Consider the following 17,459-nt stretch of genomic DNA (forward strand, 5'->3'; position numbering starts at 1 on the left):
GTCTACCTTCCCTGGCTCAGGAGTTGCCGGTAAGTATCTTTGCATCCCGGGACACTGGATTTGAATTTGGGAGATCTTGGCCAAGCTCTTGGCTTTGTTGCAGAATTCTTGTATGAGCTGGAGTATGAGCCATTTCATTTCTGTGTTCCAGTTCTCCATTTCATGTAGTAATACTGTTGTGAGAACACCAGTCATAAATCTGTGAGGAACTAAAACAATACACTAATAAGAAATACATTCTGTAAATGGATAAATCAGTGCTAGATTTAATCAGATTTTGACTTTGAAGAAGGAACATGTCAAAAAGGGCTGAGCTCAGAAGATCTTGACCCCTTGAAATTATTCAGAATTTTTCAAAAGATTATTCTACCTGGTTAGCCTCCAATGGAATAATTCCTTTCTGCTGTATTAAAATGCCTGTATTGTTGCAATTTACAAAATATTATTTAACATCTGTTCTGCACTGTTGCTATATACCTTTTCAGAGGAGTCCATTTTCTGCTCAAAAGTCACTGGATTACAGTGAATGGAAGGGTGTGCCCATATATAGATCTGTATATTGATAGGTTACAAATGGACTTTAATATTGACAGGGTTTATGTCAGGGATGAGAATGGTATTGGATTGGTAATGCACATGTGGGAGAAATTGTCTTGTTGGCTGAAAACTATTTGATGAATTTAAGTTTTGTTTTCTTCTTGTATCAGTATTTGGAACAATGTTAACTAATTCTATACCACACATAAGCAAACGTATCAAATGTGGTTGCAGAAAATTATGTGATTTATTATTCGCTTCTTTCCTTTTGGCCCCAATAATATCACTTTTAAAGGAATTATATTTTGAGGATGTATGACTGTAATGTATGTAGAACTTTCCATCTCATTTCTAAGAGATTTAAAATCCTTAAAACGTCTAGCAGATAGTATTATTTTCAGTGGAGGCATTCATTGCATTTCTATATTCTGTTCACTGCATATTCCAGATTCTGTTTTGACACTGGTATAAAAATAGTTCATAATTACATATCTTTCTTTGTGCCATTTTGGTATGAAAAATCACACTTTTATTCAGTTTGACTATTTTGTGTATTTTTCTTTTGTATACTTTTGCTAGGAAGTATTCAGAATTGATTTTTTTGTTGAAAATTGAGTATTGCATTGTCACCTCTTTTGTTGACATCTTTAAAACAATTGTGTAGCCTCACAAACATGACAAATTGATGGTTGCACAGATCTGGCATGGAGCAGTTTTTGAAAAGTATATTTTAAGATTACCATAAGGCAGGGTAGACTTTTACTTTTATAGACTAAATAAGATATACCTATAGAGAGAGAACACAAGCTTTTGTGAACCGAAGTTCATTTAATCAGATGTTATGAGAGGATGTGCAGAAAGCAGGGTATAAGTAGGAGAGAGAAAATAGAATACCGAAGACGGGGGAGAGCAGTGCTAGCAGAGAAAAGCAAATGAGCAGTAAACCCAGGGGAGCAAAGAGGATCACAGAAGCTAAATGCAGGTAATTAGCTGGGGAATCCATAGTCCCTGTTTAAACCATACTTAACATAGTCCAGTTTGTGGGTGATTTCTTATTCCAGTTTCCTCTTCAAATTGGTTTTTAAATATTCTCAGGGAATAAACAGCAATCCTGAGGTCAGTGATGGAGTATCCAGGGAGGTTGAAGTGGCCTGCCATAGGCATTTTTGTCTTTCTGCAGCTTATGTCAGATCAGTGTTCTTACACATCACCCTGGCTGTCTGATATAGACAGCAGGCAAGCACTGCTGTCACAACACATCAGTAAGCAGCTGATGGCATGTATGGTATTGGTAGAGTTGCTTGTGACAGTAAATCATCACTGAATCCATAAAATAGTCGAGACACACAGAACAAGTCGCCTCTGCCTGGAACAGGCAGGACATTTCAAACACGGCTCTCCCCTACCTTGGGGGTCTTTAAGAGGCGGCTCGACAAGCACCTGGCCGGGGTCATGTAACCCCAGTGCTGTTTTCTGCCCAGGGCAGGGGGTTGGACTCGATGATCTACTGAGGTCCCTTCTCACCCAAACATCTATGAATGAACCTTGGATCTTGTACTCCTTGTTATTAGGTCCAGTGATAATGTGGTCTGTATTGATGTGGAGAGACAGCAGGCATTTGGGTCTATTGCAAGGCCTGGTTTCTCGTTGAGGATGGGAGTCCATTAGACCATTGTTTGAGAGATACCATTTGAGCTTGTGGGAGCTGTCTGTAAGCCAAGACATGTTTGTCCCCAAAGGCTGCCTTCTCCAGGAGGGGTTGGAGGTTATTAATAATGCATCTTAAGTGTTAAACCTGGGGGTTGTAGAAGACAACCAGAGGGATTCTGTTGTCCTTGATTACCAGTCACTTCTGCTTTTTCCCCATCATAACAGAAAATTTATGCAGAAGTAGTTAACATTTATATATTTTCTGTCATGTGCATAAAATCTTGCCTATCAGATAATATTCTCCATAAGCAGTTACATTTTGTAAACTTGATGCTACAAATGAGTTTGGTTTGCACACTAACCAGGTTTTATACACTGGAGAGCATCTGATATTTTGCAAAACCTCAGCAATCATGTCAAGATATGAGATTTTTTTTGCCTTTTAAAAAATTTTATTTTTAAGAAAAAGCTCCAGTTCTTTGAATCAGATAACATCTTAATCTCTGACGCCACTTAGGCTGATTGAGTGAAACAGTTTTCAGTGGAAAACATGAAAAAAATTTAAAGCAACTCAAATGTTTTTAAATCATTTTATGCAGGCATATGTAATGATCAGGGATCCAGGTTTTCCATTTGGCATGGAAAAAAGTGGTAAAAAGCATTTAAAGGAGAAAAATGTGGGAAATGGAAGGTTTCCTTTTGCAGGCTGCCAGAGACACAGCCTGCAAGGGGCTGGGGGGAGCAAGAGGAGTGCAATCAGGCAGTGGTGCCACATGCATGTGTGCATGCACACATGCACATGGCAGCCAAGCAGCAGGGAGGACACCTCAAAGATAAATCTATGGGGGGGAGGCTTGAGGCCCCCCTTGTGAGGGAGGGAGTTGGGCATGGCTGTGGCTAAGGCTAGGTGCACTGCCAGCTGGGGTGCTGTATGAGGCAATGGGCTGGGGCTGGGGCATGAATGCATGGCTACAGGTGGGGAGTGGGGTGGAGCCAGGGGGTAGCGGGGGAGCTGGCTCCCTGCCATTGTGCACACTACTTGAGGGAGCGCCTACACTCCTGGATTTGTATGTAGGGTGGGGGCTGATGCAGTCCAGGCACCTGGGTCCATAGGCCCCTGCCCCCCATCCCCCCAAACAGTGCCCAAATCCTGGCCAATGCCTGTGGAAGGTAGTGGCTACTGTGGCCTAAGCGAAGCTGGGAGCCCTGCCCTCCAGGCAGGGGGTTGGACTTGAAGATCTACAAGGTCCCTTCCAACCCTACTTCTATGATTCCTCCCCTGTGCACCACATGGGTGGAGTGGAGCTCGTGGGTTGGGGAGTAGATGCAGGCTGGCAGCTGTGTGCTCAGGGCTCCCCATCCTGCTGCCTTCCCCCTGGGGGCTTCCACAGCCCAAGGGGCAGAGACCAGCATGGCAGGGCAGGGCAGAGTGGGGCGTGGAGGCTCAGTGCTGCCGTTTGGAGCCCTGCGCCACCATGGTGAGGTGCCCCCTGCCCACCCAGCAGCAGCAGGCACAACTGCGCACTGCTACCCCTGCTGCTGTCGGGCCTTGAGCCTCCCTGTCCCATTGTGCCCTGCTGTGCTGGGTCCTGCCTACTGGGCTGGAGAGGCCTCTTGGGTGGAGGGAGGAGCTGGGCTCCCTGTTCTGCTCAGGCTACAGCAGCCACCACCCACCACGGGTGCCAGCCAGGGCTTGGGCGCTGCTGGTGGGGGTGGGAGGGAAGAATCACAGTAAATGTGTGTGTACTTACAGTCCAAAGGTAACCTTTTAAAAATTCCTGCTTTGATTCAGTAAAAGCATCATTTTGCTTTAAAAAAATAAACCTTTTTTTTGTTTGAAAACTCCCTATTTTTACTGCTTGTTTATGAAACTTCCTGCAACCCAGACGTTATAGGCTTTTTTATCGTGAGTGGTCAGGGTGACCTGTTCTTTAAGGAAGAAAGTTGATACCTTATAATTGAAAGATGCTTCACCTTCTTGTTACTATGGGCTGCTTAATATTTATTTTTGTGTATAATTTGAAATTAAAAATGTATGCAACTTTTCTTTGTCTGGCGGTACTTTGACAAAATAACAGCTTCTCATTTTGAGTTCAGTAACACTAAATTACTGTAGTCCACTGGCTTTGTCCTAATCCTTTGTTCTCTGGCATTGGGAATCTGAAGGCTTCCTTTAGCACTCATTAGCCAGATTGCTCAATATACAACCACATTGTTATCTGAAGTTGGTGAATAGAGTATATTATTGTCTAGGAGTCTTTTGCAGTTCATAAGGATGTTTGGGGGAAACAAGTTAGGTTTAGCTGTACCTGATAGCAGCAAAATACTCCATGCAAGAATGGTTAGAGTGGGGGCTACCAGTATTTATGTGCCCAAGGGCACATTTGAATTTAAGAGAAAGCAGTGGGCGTCAATATGAATATTAAATTTTAGAGTTAAGAATCCTGGATATGCGCATGTGCATAGTTTTGTTTGGGGAGGGAGTAGTAAGCGCCCCTCCATCACTGCGTCAGTCAGACTGTCTGTCTTGTTTTGGCAGCCGTTGCTTACAGCCTGAGTTCACTTAGCAGTGACAGCATTTTTTGTTGGAATAATGATTTTTACTGATTGTGAAAATGCATGTGGGCACCTGAATAAACCTTGGGGGGCACCTTGGCGCCTGCAGGCCCTGGGTTGGGATCTGCTGTATTAGAGCATCCACAACAGGGAAGTTGTGATACAAATAAGTGACTCTTCAAAGTAAGTCAAGATTACATTAATCCGTTAGATGATTCCATGTAGTTGCTGAAATTATGATTTCCTAGAGGGAAGGTAACAGATTTTCTGATCATGGAACCTGGTCCATGTAGGGGATGGGGATAGAGATGACTACTGTACAGATCTCTTAAGGTAGCATGACACTATTGCCAAGCTGAAATATTGTGGTTAGAGGTGCACCGATAGAGATTTTGGGGGCCGATACTGACAGCCGATTTTTAAGGAGGCATATCGGCCAATACTGATCCAATTTCTGATACAGCTGCATCCAGCTTGTAAGTCTGTTGTGGTGGAAGGAGGGGGGGAGGAAAGGGCATGGGGGGAGATCAAAGCCCCCCTGCGGTGAGGGAAGGAGTGGGGCAGAGGCTGGGGCAGACACTGCTCAACCAGGTGGGGTGGGGCGTGGGGCAGAGCCACAGCTTGTCCAGTGGAGAGGGGCAGCTCCTGCTGCTGTGCACACCCCGGGAGTGCTCAGGGAGTGCGTGTACCCCCCAGATCTGTGCCGGGCAGGGTGGGTAGGCTGCAGCTGTGGGCTGGAGCCAGGGCTGCACCAGGCTCTTCTCAGTGACGGCTAGGCTCGGGGCAGGTGGCAGCAGTGCTGGAAGGGTACTGTGGGGGGCCTGCAGCCACCCCAAATTTCTTTGTAGCCCCCTATAGCCCCCTCTCCCAGCACTACCACCACCCGCCCACTGCAGCCCTGGCTCTTCCTGGCACATTTGTGGAGGCAGGGTTGAGCCAGGGCTGCGCCAGGCAGGCCGTGGCAGTGCTGGGAGGAGTGGTTGGGGAAAGCTGTGGTGAAATTTGTGGTGGTTGCAGCCCCACCCCCCCAGTAACTCCCTCCCAGTGCTGCTACTGCCCACCCCAAGCCTAGTCCCTGCTGAGAAGAGCCTGGTGCAGCCCCAGGTCCAGCCTGCAGCTGCAGCCCACCCACACAGATCTGGGGGCACATGCCCCATGTGCCCTCCAGATGAGCTGCAGCTCCATTTTGCACCCCACTCTGCTCTGACTGGGCAGCACCTGTCCCAACCCCTGCCTCACTCCCTCTCTCACCATGGGGGCCATTGATCTGCCCCCCTCCCCTTCTACCACAATGGACTTACCAGATGCACACAGCCCTCCAAGCTACTGAGCTGTGCTCCTCACTGCCTGCGTGCTGCACTGCAGCTGCACACAGGCATGGGCATTTATCGGCCAAATTATCTGTTGCATTGGGCCGGTTTCCAATACAGACAATTTTCTTTATACCTGTGCTGATCTGATATTGGACTGATGTATTGGTGCATCTCTAGTTTTGGTATTCAATTTCCGGTGGAAAACATAATTTATCTTGGGGCAGGAAAGGGAAAATGGTATCTGTGTAGTTCTTACTTGCACGTCTAGCTTTTCATCACTTACCATGCAGCTTTCTCTAGTAAGGAAAAAAGGTTCCAGGAATGCTATTGGAGATCCTAATTGCCTTTCCCCAGGCTGTTGATATGAATCTGTTGTCTTCTGTATCATAATCTAGATGACAATAGCTTGGTAAGCTGTATTTTAACTTCAAGATTTCTTTGAGAAATAGAATTATAGAATCCTAGATAAGTAGGCTTGGAAGGAACCTCCAGAGGTTATCTAGTCCAACCCCTGCTTGAGGCAGGATCATCCCTGTTCAAACCATTCTTTATACTCCATAATCTAAACTTAACTAATTCTAAGCATCCAGCCAGGAACCTCTGACTTTGGTCCCAGCAGGAGCATTGGAACACACAAAGTCCCCAACCTTGGCTGTAGCCAAAACTCAGTGCCTGCGAGGGAGACTTAAAAACACCCTGACACGTGAAACAGAAAGTGGGAACTCAGAGCAAGGAACAAAGCCCGAAATGATGGGGAATACCCGTAGTAGAGTATAGGCATAGCTATGCCTAGATCATCCCTGACCAGTGGCTGTCCAACCTCTTCTTGAACACCTCCAGAGATAGAGTTCACAACTTTCTTAGGCAGTCTATTCCACTGCCTCACTATTCTAACAGTGAATAATTTGTTTTAGATATCTAAGCTTACTTTGCTGCAACTTCAAGCCACTGGTCAATGTCCTTTCTGCAGCAAGAGAGAAAAGATGCTTTCCCTCTTCTTTATGGCAGCCCTTCAAGTATTTGAAGGCTGCTGTTCATGTCCTCTCTTAAGCACCTTTTCCACAAGCTGAACATATCTAGCTACTTCAGCCTCTCCTTGTATGACTTGTTTTCCAAGGCTTTGATCATCTTTGTTGCCTGCTTCTGTAACCTCTCTAACATCTCCATATCCACTTTAAAATGTGGAGCTGTGAACTGCCCACAGTACTCCAGATGAGGACTGACAGTGTTAAACAGAGAAGCACTATTGCTTCCTGTGTCTTTGTACCTAAGTAGCTTGATTACTAGTATATTAATTGAATAACCTTGGATTTACAAGCTATTTTCATTTGCTATCACAATGAAAACTGATGAATAAGTTAGGTTTTTGCCACTGACCTGAAATGCATGTTTTCTTGCTTTATTTTATTCCTACTTAGCTGATTCATATTGTAATTAATGTTACATTCTATCCTGTTTATATCAGTGGGTTCCTAGAATCTTTGTACAAAATATACGTACTGGTACAGGCAGTAAGAGCACTTTTTCATTATAACTACAACAATGTAATATATTAGCAAAGTGGAGTTCTGCTGATACATATACTGACTGCACTTTACCAATATATTTTATTTTCCCCTTGCAACTGAGCAAAATAGTTATTTCATTCTAGGGTCTCCTGTCCCTCAAGTGAAAAACAGCTGCATGTATTAAACTGACACTCACCACTGCAATCACATGTCCAATTAGCACATCCATGTCAGAAACCACACCAGTGTAGAAGTGTTGATAGCAGTTTGTAGAGTAGACCTGGATTTGAAGCAGTCAATATTAATAAATGGGTATAAAATTCTTAATGGGTATATTAGGCAATTCTTTTCCACATAAAAGAAATCTATGACTACTTGGCTAAAGTATTTAATAGTACTAAATTCTATATTGCACATGTAATTGTATATACATACTATTTCAGTAAATAGCATGCAGCCATTAAATTACTGGAATTGGTCTGTATGTTTGCGTGAGAAAGTAAAGAAAAAGACTAGTGCTTTCTTGCTAGTTTTCAAACCCACATATCTGTCAAAATCAGGGATATAGCCAACTTCTGAGCTGCTGGGAGCTGCATCTTGTGGAGTCCTTCCACCCTGTCCATCTCTGTCCTGTAGGCCATGTGGACTACCCTTCACTCCCTCCTCCCCAGTGCCCCTGACTCCAGGACAGTGTGTAGGCAGCACAACACCCTCACATCTGTGTGGGCTGTGGCCTTCCCAGGCCACTGTGGGCTGTCTGCTCCACCTGTTTGGGCAGGGGTAGGAAGCAGAAGCTGGAAAAGGGAGCCCATAGTTCCTGGGAATGGCAGTAGCAGGAGTGGTGGGAGGAGCAGGAGCCAGGCAGGAGGCCATGAGCTGCATGCAGCCTGCAGGGTGCCAGTTAGCGAGCCCTGTTCTAAAGCTAAGAATGAGCCATAACTAAGATAGTGCTTTGGAAAAAAAACACACACTTTTTTTTTTTTTTACTTTTGCTTTTCTTAAACATCAACCCTGACACAACACAGACCTAACAATCTAACCTGCCATGAGTAAAACAGGGGAACAATGACAGCCAATGTGTTGCCTCTATATAAAATGTTATCAGTATAGTCTTAAGAGGTCCTAAGCCAGGAACCTCCGGCATTGCTCTTAGCATGAGAATTGGCACACCCCAGTTGAAGTCCTCAGCCTTAACTGTAGCCAAGACCAGGTGCCTCTGGGCAACCTTAAAAATACTTTGACACATATAGCAGGCAAAAGGGTGGGGGAGGGGGGGGGAGGGGGAGCACAACCACCAAAGCCTAGAAGAGTGAGAGATAACCGTGGTAGAAAATAGGCATAGCTGTGCCTACATCATCCCCAACCAGTGGCTGTTACTGAATATTAACTTCAGTTATGTTAGTATTTTTAACAGGGCTGACCAAGTTTGAAGTGGACCGAGGCCATGTGTGGCTTGGGCCATACTGCATGCCCTCCTGTTGCACTATGTGCCTAGTGCCCTTCTCCTTCCTGCCAGCTGTCTCATGTGCCCTTGTGCTTCTGCCTCTGCTCTAGTGCAGATCTGGGCACCCTTTATCACCCTAAGCTCCCTTGCCACCAGCTTCCCCTCCCCCCATGGCATCATGCCTGTCAGATACCCAGTGCCATGGGCTTCCCCCAGCAATGAGGACTGCACCGTGCTGGACTGCCCTGCTCTGCCTTAAGTGGGTGGGGAAAGAGGCACCAGAGCAACAGGGAGCCCTGGCTACTGCCACTGGAGCAGTGGGGTGGGGGTCAGGCAGGGGCCTTGGGGGGCTACATAGGATTTGTGGGCTGCCATTTGGACATTTTGAGTTTGTTTCAAGTGTTACACTGTTATACTGAAAAATAAATAAGATCTTAGTCTGTGCCTTGAAAATGATCATAATAGAATGGGGTGGTATCCTAATAATATATTATTTTATTAACATACGGAATAATTGAAGCATTTATCTTATTCTAGCTGTTCTTAAATTCCTCATTATTTCTAAAGTTGCTGATCCTGGACTCTTGAACTGAAAAAAGTAAAACAAAACAAAAAAATAAGGAAAAGCAAAAACGCCTTCAAGGAACTATTGTGACATTGTTTTCTGTTTAAATGTAAAATCTCTGACATGGTGTGTAAATAGCAACAAAGATTAGATTTTCCTTGTGATACTTGCCTTTAAGATTTAAATATTAGCTAAATAAAATGAGATTTAGAAATAAAGTACAGGTTTTCTAATAGTAAGGAAAATTAACCACTGAACCAAACAACCAAAGATAGTAGTTGATTCTGTATCATTGGAAACTTTTAAATTAGGATTATATTTTGTTTGAGGAGAGATGCTCTTGTTTAATCACGAGTGATAGTGTTGAAGCATGGATGATGTGCAATGGTCTTTGTTTTGTAGGAGATCAGAATAGATAATCACAATGATCCATCCTTTCTGGTATTAATCTAGAAATCTTCCAGGAAAATATTAAAAACGTAACAAATCTTACTGAGACACATTGGACAAAATATTCTTCCTACCTAAAAACTCACTTTGTTACTGTTTTGTTGTTAATATTATAAATTTGCAGTATAGTACAGTTAAAAGATTTCCACAGTCTGGCTTTAAATGCAGTTTCCACATACTAGTACATTTGGGAAGATTTCAGCTGGTGCTTCTTCCCCAGTAGCGGTAGTAGGAGAACTAATACAGATTGAACATAAATGATTTAACTCTTCATGATGGTTAAACATACATCTCTTATGTATACTAGCACTAGCAGTATCACCTTTTTGAACATGTAGTTGAGCTAGCTTGATTAAAGGAGTGCTGTGGTACAAGATTTCTTCCCAAATGTTAATATAGACAGGACATAAGGGATATCTGTGGTATAACAAAGAGGGGATTGCAACATTGGGTAAGTGTAGCTGAGTTAACTTCAGTCTGTCTTGCTGAATGTCTGTAGCGGTGAAGCTTGGCAGTGCAGATTAGCCACCCAAGTACATATTCAGGAACACAGGTTTGCTTACAAAGCCTATGCTGAACCACTACTGCTGTGACTTTGCTTCTACTGGTATGTGGACCCATGTTCTAGTCACACTTTTGATTGCAGTGTAGATATACCCTAATGTGTTTCTTAAGAATATGGGAAGATGACTTGTGGAAAAAAGAGGCAGCTGCCTTTCTTCATATGAACAGTCTGAACAAAAGAGGAATTTCACATACCTCGTTTACTTTGTTGCCATTCTGCTGTTGTCAAGGGACTAATGTAAGGATAGAAATTCAATTTCCAAATCAAAAATATAAAATTATGTAAAATTTCTGGAGATAACCTTTTATTAAACTGCTATTTTAATGTTGTATATGGAATATTCATGGATCATTCATGCTGAGACTAAAAAAGAGGCAAAAGAAGATAAAGCCAACTTAAAAATGATTACAGCATAGGAACATCTTTAAAAAGAAAGTTTTGTAAACACTTCTTAACTTGAGAGCCTACCAAGACTGCTGTTTTACTAGGGATGTTAAAACATAATCTACAATTCTTTTTTAGGGCTTTATTACAGAAAGTGTAAATTGATTTCCAAGACAGAAGTCACCCATGACACCAAACTTTTCTGCTTACTGTTGCCACGAAGCACTCATTTCCAGGTTCCTGTTGGACAGCATGTTTATCTCAAACAAATAGTTACAAGTAAGAATAATTTACCCTGTATCCACTATGATTACTTAAAGGTGTTTTTACTTAATGAATAACAGAACTTGGGTATGATTTTATTTTTTTAATTATTTATTTAAAAATCAATCCCAACATTATCTTTTCACAAGCACGTCAAGGGAATCTATTCCTATTAATTACTTCTGGTCTTAAGTGTATTATATGGTTGCTGTTTGTCTGTTCCAGTTGTCAAAAATAGAGCATGCCAATTTAATCTACAGAAGTAGGCATTCTAAAAGTATTTCCATTATAGACACTGAAATGGGCAATGCATTCTCATATAATTATTCAGCAAAAATAGATAACCTGTCTTGAACTTGAAGAGTATTAGTGGTGCACTTGGAAGTGAGCTTGCAGGGAACGGAGGTGGGGTGAAAAAGCCCCCATCTTCAGATGCCTAACCTTCTACCAGAAAAAGAGATGGGTCATCATGATTTCCTTGGGAGCATCTACTTGAAAAAGTTAGGCCTACATAGAAGAACAAAACTGCAGCAGCAACAGAACCAAGTACGAGGATTTGCAGAATCAGAATTGAAAGCCTTTTAAATCCATTTCTGCTCATAGCAGCTGAACTGGAAGCCAGAGTCTCTCTTTTTTTTTTTTAGAATGGGGGAGGGGTAAATGTAGGGGGGAGGGAGAGGGGGGAAGAGTTGGGATAACCCTTAAAGGCCCAAAGTGGCTAATATGACTATTATAGTAATCCCTTGATTTGAAGATGATCTCTACCACAGCTCACTGATGTGTTTTGAGGTGACTTAAGAGTCCAATGCTTGAGCCACAGATCTGTCTTCAAAAGTTGTAGACTATTCTGTGCAAACTACCAGTGGTTCTCAACCTTTTTAGACTAAAGGCACCCCTCAGAAATTGCCAGCTGTTAGTTTTCTCTCATTTTGGAAAATAGAGCGACTCTGTTGCAAGAAATCAGAAAGACCACAGCAGGTCAGAATCTTTTGGAAACTGTGGATTTCTGTTTGAAATCTCTGGGTTTATTTTGGGAATCATGTCTTTGGACCTAACAATGCAAGACAATGCATTGTCTTTTAATGCAGACAATGTTGTGTGGCATCTTACAGCGTTCTTGAAAGGATCTCAGGGCATCCCAAAGTGCCATGACACCCTGGTTGAAAATCACTCCTCTAAAAGGCAGCCTGCCCCCGACTCCCACACCAGATGCACAACAGCACCTCCCCCCCCAGTGCACGTACCTCCCGGCCAAAGTGCTACCTACCTGCACTGCTGTCAACTCTGATTCCTTTGCTGCATGTATAGCTCAGGAACTCCAGCCCCCTCTCAGTTGCAGTCAGGAGTAGTTGAAGCAGCTGGACAGTTGAAGGGCGTTGAGTGAGTATCTTGCTTTGGGTTCAGAAGCATGGATTTTAGACTTGCTATAAACCATGCCAAAGGCTACTCTTATTCATCCCAGCTGGAAATGAGTACCTAGTTGTTTGGGCTGAGTCTAGGATAGCTTAATGTGATGCCAGACATACCACTCCTTTGTTGCTGTTGGCTACATGCAGCTGTGCTGGAAGTTACACCCCCATCACTAGTGCTGCTCTTACCAGGTATGCCTCTGTGGGGCATAGATAAGAGTTTGAGCCTTGGGGTGCTGGAATGGAGGCAGAGGGGCTTGAACCTCTGGTTGTGGCCATGCAGAGCAGGTGTAGGGTGCTGCTGCTGTAAGGGGAGGTATCACTGCCAAGCAGCGGGTTAACCCTTCCCTGGCCCTGCAGCCATTACAGTTTTTTATATAGTGACTAAGGATTCAGAGTCCGGAGTTCAGTGGCTGCTGTAGGGTCTTGAGAAGAGTTAGCCTCGCTCTTGGCTTTGATACCTGACATGACGTCTTGCAGCCTCAGAATCCTGTCCCTGCTTTGTTCCATAGACAGTTCTGCTCCCCTCTTCTATTCCAGTGCCTCCCTTTGCTGAGCACCTGGGTTTTCATACCACATGCAGCAGCTGCCAATGCCACTTTTGGTATGCTATGGGTTGGCCCTTCTGCTTTACCACATTAGCCTGAAGCTAGAGTTGGCTAGACCTTTGGCCTTTTTTTCCCTGTTATTGCTGGTTGCTTTATTCTCAGATTAGCAGGAGGGCATGGGAAATGGAATCCTAATAATTTGTAATCCTCTTTCAGTATGCTAAAATATGAAATAACATCTTGGATTATATGGTGGTCTGGTAAATCTTGGGGGAAAAACAGATGCAGAGTCCTTCATTGACTTCAGAGGTTTCTGAAGCTAATCTGATACACATGCCTATGCAAAGTTTTCATAGCGACAGATAAGTATCATACAACTCGTATATAAAATATGGATTCACTGAATTTTGAAAGAAGCAAACAGAAACCTGATTGTTCTCATCTGGTTCTAGCTACAGAATATCTTCCTCTAAAATGTAGAGTTCAAATGTATGGAGTTAAATCAGTATTTACAATTTCTGTGCTTCCAAGATAGTTACTTGTGTATACTTCTTAGACTACTAGATTACCATAGGAGCTGGGAGTGAGCAGATTACTCAGTAGATAATGGTCACATTAAAATTGCTTCATGTGGGTCCTTATAGTTTAATTTTCAGTTACTCCTTTCCTTCCCTTTCCTTAGGTAAAGAGATAGTGAAACCATATACCCCAGTATCTTGTTCTTTGCAAACACATTTTAAAGAACCATCTTGCCATGATGGAGCATGTCTATTTTTAATGATCAAAATTTATCCCAGCGGATTGTTCTCATCAGAACTTGACCACCTACAGATTGGTAAGTGTTTTTGCTACAGTAAGCCTCTTTTTGTAGCTGTCCCATCCTACAAAGCATTTTAGTCCTATTTGTGTTACCTTTTGAAAGTATTGCTCTTCACCTGCTTTCTGATTAATTTTAATAGTATTTTTGAACCCAAGTCTTCATGTCCCAAAGCTGCTGATCCTCACTACATTTTTGTCAAGAACTGTACGCCCTTGAACAGTAGTGGTCAACCTTTTGGCCCAAATTGGGCTGTGGGAGCCTGGCAGTGCTGCCTCTACCCTTCAGTCTGCCTCCAGGATTGGGTCCCAGGGGCCTGACACTGCCCCCTCCTACCTCCCATGTACTGGGATTGGTTCATGGGGGCCCTGTGTGCTGGTATCAGATGCCAGATTCAGTGTGCAGGGCCTAGAGATTTGGCAATATGGGGGAACTGGCACCATTCCCCTGCCACCAGATTTTGAGATCCATGGGGAGCCCTGCAGGCTAGATTGAGCACCCCTGCTCTAGAAGATGCATGCTGAGGACAAGACTTGTAATGTTATTAGTTATAGCTATAATTATTTAGATGTGATTACAGTAATCAATTTCTTTTATTAACTGTAACTATATAATATCTTGCGTTGTATTTTTTTATTTAAAGTTCTCTTGGACCAAAGCAATCCAGACCTATTTTTGTGAGAAATGTTGGTAGGAATGCAGGACACAACTTGACCTTGCTTCTGTTACTATGAAAAGTGTGTGTGTGTAAAAAAGCATGTTGCTTAAGCAATTTTCCCTTAAAGAGGAGAAACTAAATATGATAGATATTAGTCATGCTATATAACGCGTGGAAAACGCTCTCATATTATGCTCACACATTACGATGATAATGGCAGTATAGAAACCTGTTTATAATAGATAACCAGTATTTCAATTTTTATTCATGTTTATTCTTCTGTTTTTACTGTACAGGAGACTATATTTATGTGAGCAATCCTGAGGGTAGTTTTCAGAAGTCCCAGGTTCAAACTTTGGAAGATTTGTTCTTATTGGCAGCAGGCACAGGCTTCACTCCAATGGTTAAACTACTAAATTACGCTCTGACTGATGTTAATAGTCTCCGGTATGTATGTGCCAAACCCAGATAATCTTTAAAAGACAAAATAAGATCTTTAACTCTTAACTTCAGCATCTTATTAAAGTAATCAATTTGTAAGTGACAGTGTTTGAAATAGCAACAGCCAGCTTCCCATCTGTGCTAGGACTCCCGTTGTTGTTGGTACTGATAGATGTGTCAATGGGTTTGAGTGATGGTAGAAATCTATTTCATGGTTTTGTTCATAGTGTAGGCAGTGTGTTAGTGATTAGAGAGTGTCACATGTATCCATTTAGACTCCTCTGTTGTATAAAGTACCACCAGAGAGTTTCCATTAAACACTATCTTAGATAAAAGTTTTGACTAGCCAGCCAGGATTGGATTAGATGTGTTAACTGTGCTTGGATATGCATGGCCCAAACCATGCTGGATAGCAGAAAATGATTTTGATAGTTTTATATGGAATTAGTTAAACATGGGGTAGAAATAAAGTGTAGATTGGGAACCTAAGTATTTCACTTTGTTCTTTGCCCAAAACAGCTGAGCTACAAAAAGTTGAGGTCTAGCAACAACAACAACAACCAAAATACTGTGAATATTATAACTTTCACAAGTGAAAGGTTCCTATACTATTACTCTTTAATTTATTTATTAAAGTAGTTAAATGAAGACATCACTATAATTATTTTTGGAAAATATAATCTCCCACGAAGACACTTTTAAGATGCAAGTTGCATCATTTTCTGGAGGAATTTGATGTCTGCAACAAAGCCTCAGAAGATTCAACTTAACTACAGTAACAGTTAAATGATAGTGCATATAAACCAGTAAAATAATAGAAGTCAGAGGTGGAAAAGACCTAGTGACCCTTTCTGATTTCATTGACAGGGTAGGGATGATTCTCTGCAGTATAATATGTATTTTTTGCTGTACCTATGTATTTGAATTCTCTCAAAACATTTAATCAATAACAGTGGCTTTCATTCATTTTAAACTTGACAGGTTATGATTTATTAAATCTTTCTAGGTATATCAAAATAATACTGTTCTATCGTGGGTTTAACCTTCAGGTCATTCTTTATAGCAAAGTTAAATAGCTTTTCCATGAATTGCGATGATAATCTGTTTCCAGAAAAGTTTTTAAAATCTACACTTTTCTATTAACTAATTGTCTAGTGAGCCTAATTTCTATTCCTGGAAAACTGGTAGAAACAATAATAATAATAATAAAAAAGAATTGTTCAGCACATGCATGAATATGACTTATTGAGGTGGGGAATCAACATGGCTTTGTCACAGGAAAATTGTGCCTCACCAATCTACTAGAATTCTGGGCAGTAAGCAGTGGATCAGGACGGTCCAGTTGACATGGTATATCTGGACTTCCAAAAAACTTTTGACAAGTTTCCCCATCAGATAATCATGGTATTACAGGGAACATCCAGCCATGGATTAGAAATTAGCTGAGACAGAAAGCAAAGAGTGAGTATAAATGGTCAGTTTTAAGGAAAGAAATAAGTAGTGGAGAAATAAACATGGATCTGTGTTGAGACCAGTGTCATTTAACATGTACATCAGGGGTCAGCAGTGTGTTTGGAAAGAGTGCCAAAAACACCTGCAAGCTCAGCCTGTAAGATGTTGGCATGCCAAGAGCAGATGGCAGGGGAGCTGCAAGGGGCCTGATCCTTGTTGTGGCAGTACAGCCCTGGCTTCTTCCTTGCCATCCACCCCAAGGTGCACGTACCAAGCAAAATACCTTTGCATGCCACACTCTGGCATCCAGGCCAGAGGTTGCCTACCTCTGATGTACATAAATGATCTGGAAAAAGGAGTGAGTTATGGGGTGATCAAATTTGCTGATGGCAGAAAATTATTCAAAGTGATACAAATCAAGAAGGACTGTGAGGAACTACAGAAGGTTCTGGCATAATTGAGCAAATGGGCGATTAAATGTCTGATGAGTGTAGATAAGTGATGCACGTGGACAAAAATAACCCAAACTATACCTATGCTATGATGTGCTCTACATTAGCTGTTACCACATAGGAAAGGGATCTAGGAGTCATTTGGGACAGTTTACTAAAAACATTAGCTCAATGCTCAGCAGCTGTCAAAAAAACAAACAATATGTTGGAGATTATTAAGAAGCAAATTGTAAACAAATGGAAAGTATCATCATGACCCTTTATAAATTCATGGTGTAGCCATACCTTGAGTTCTGTGCCCAATTCTGGTCCCGACATCTCAAAAAGAAGATTGAAGAACCACATGATTAGTGGTATGTAGTGACTTCTATATGAGGAGAAACTAAAGAGGCTAGGTCTATTCAGTTTAAAAAAGAGATGCTTGAGGGGGACATGATACGAGTTTA

General features: G+C 42.3%; 1 protein-coding gene across 1 annotated transcript in view; it reads left to right on the top strand.

Annotated features, from left to right (window-relative positions):
* Positions 1-17,459, top strand: part of CYB5R4 (cytochrome b5 reductase 4) — a 76,944-nt gene that overhangs the window by 43,140 nt on the left and 16,345 nt on the right. Inside the window, exons 11-13 of the mRNA XM_090035871.1 lie at positions 11,111-11,251; positions 13,876-14,028; positions 14,965-15,115. Of these exons, the coding sequence (XP_089891997.1) occupies positions 11,111-11,251; positions 13,876-14,028; positions 14,965-15,115 (445 nt within the window). The remainder of the gene's footprint in view (positions 1-11,110; positions 11,252-13,875; positions 14,029-14,964; positions 15,116-17,459) is intronic.

Source organism: Crocodylus siamensis, chromosome 1 (assembly GCF_052110815.1).
Source record: "Crocodylus siamensis isolate JL-2025a chromosome 1, ASM5211081v1, whole genome shotgun sequence".
NCBI classification, from domain to species: Eukaryota; Metazoa; Chordata; order Crocodylia; family Crocodylidae; genus Crocodylus; species Crocodylus siamensis.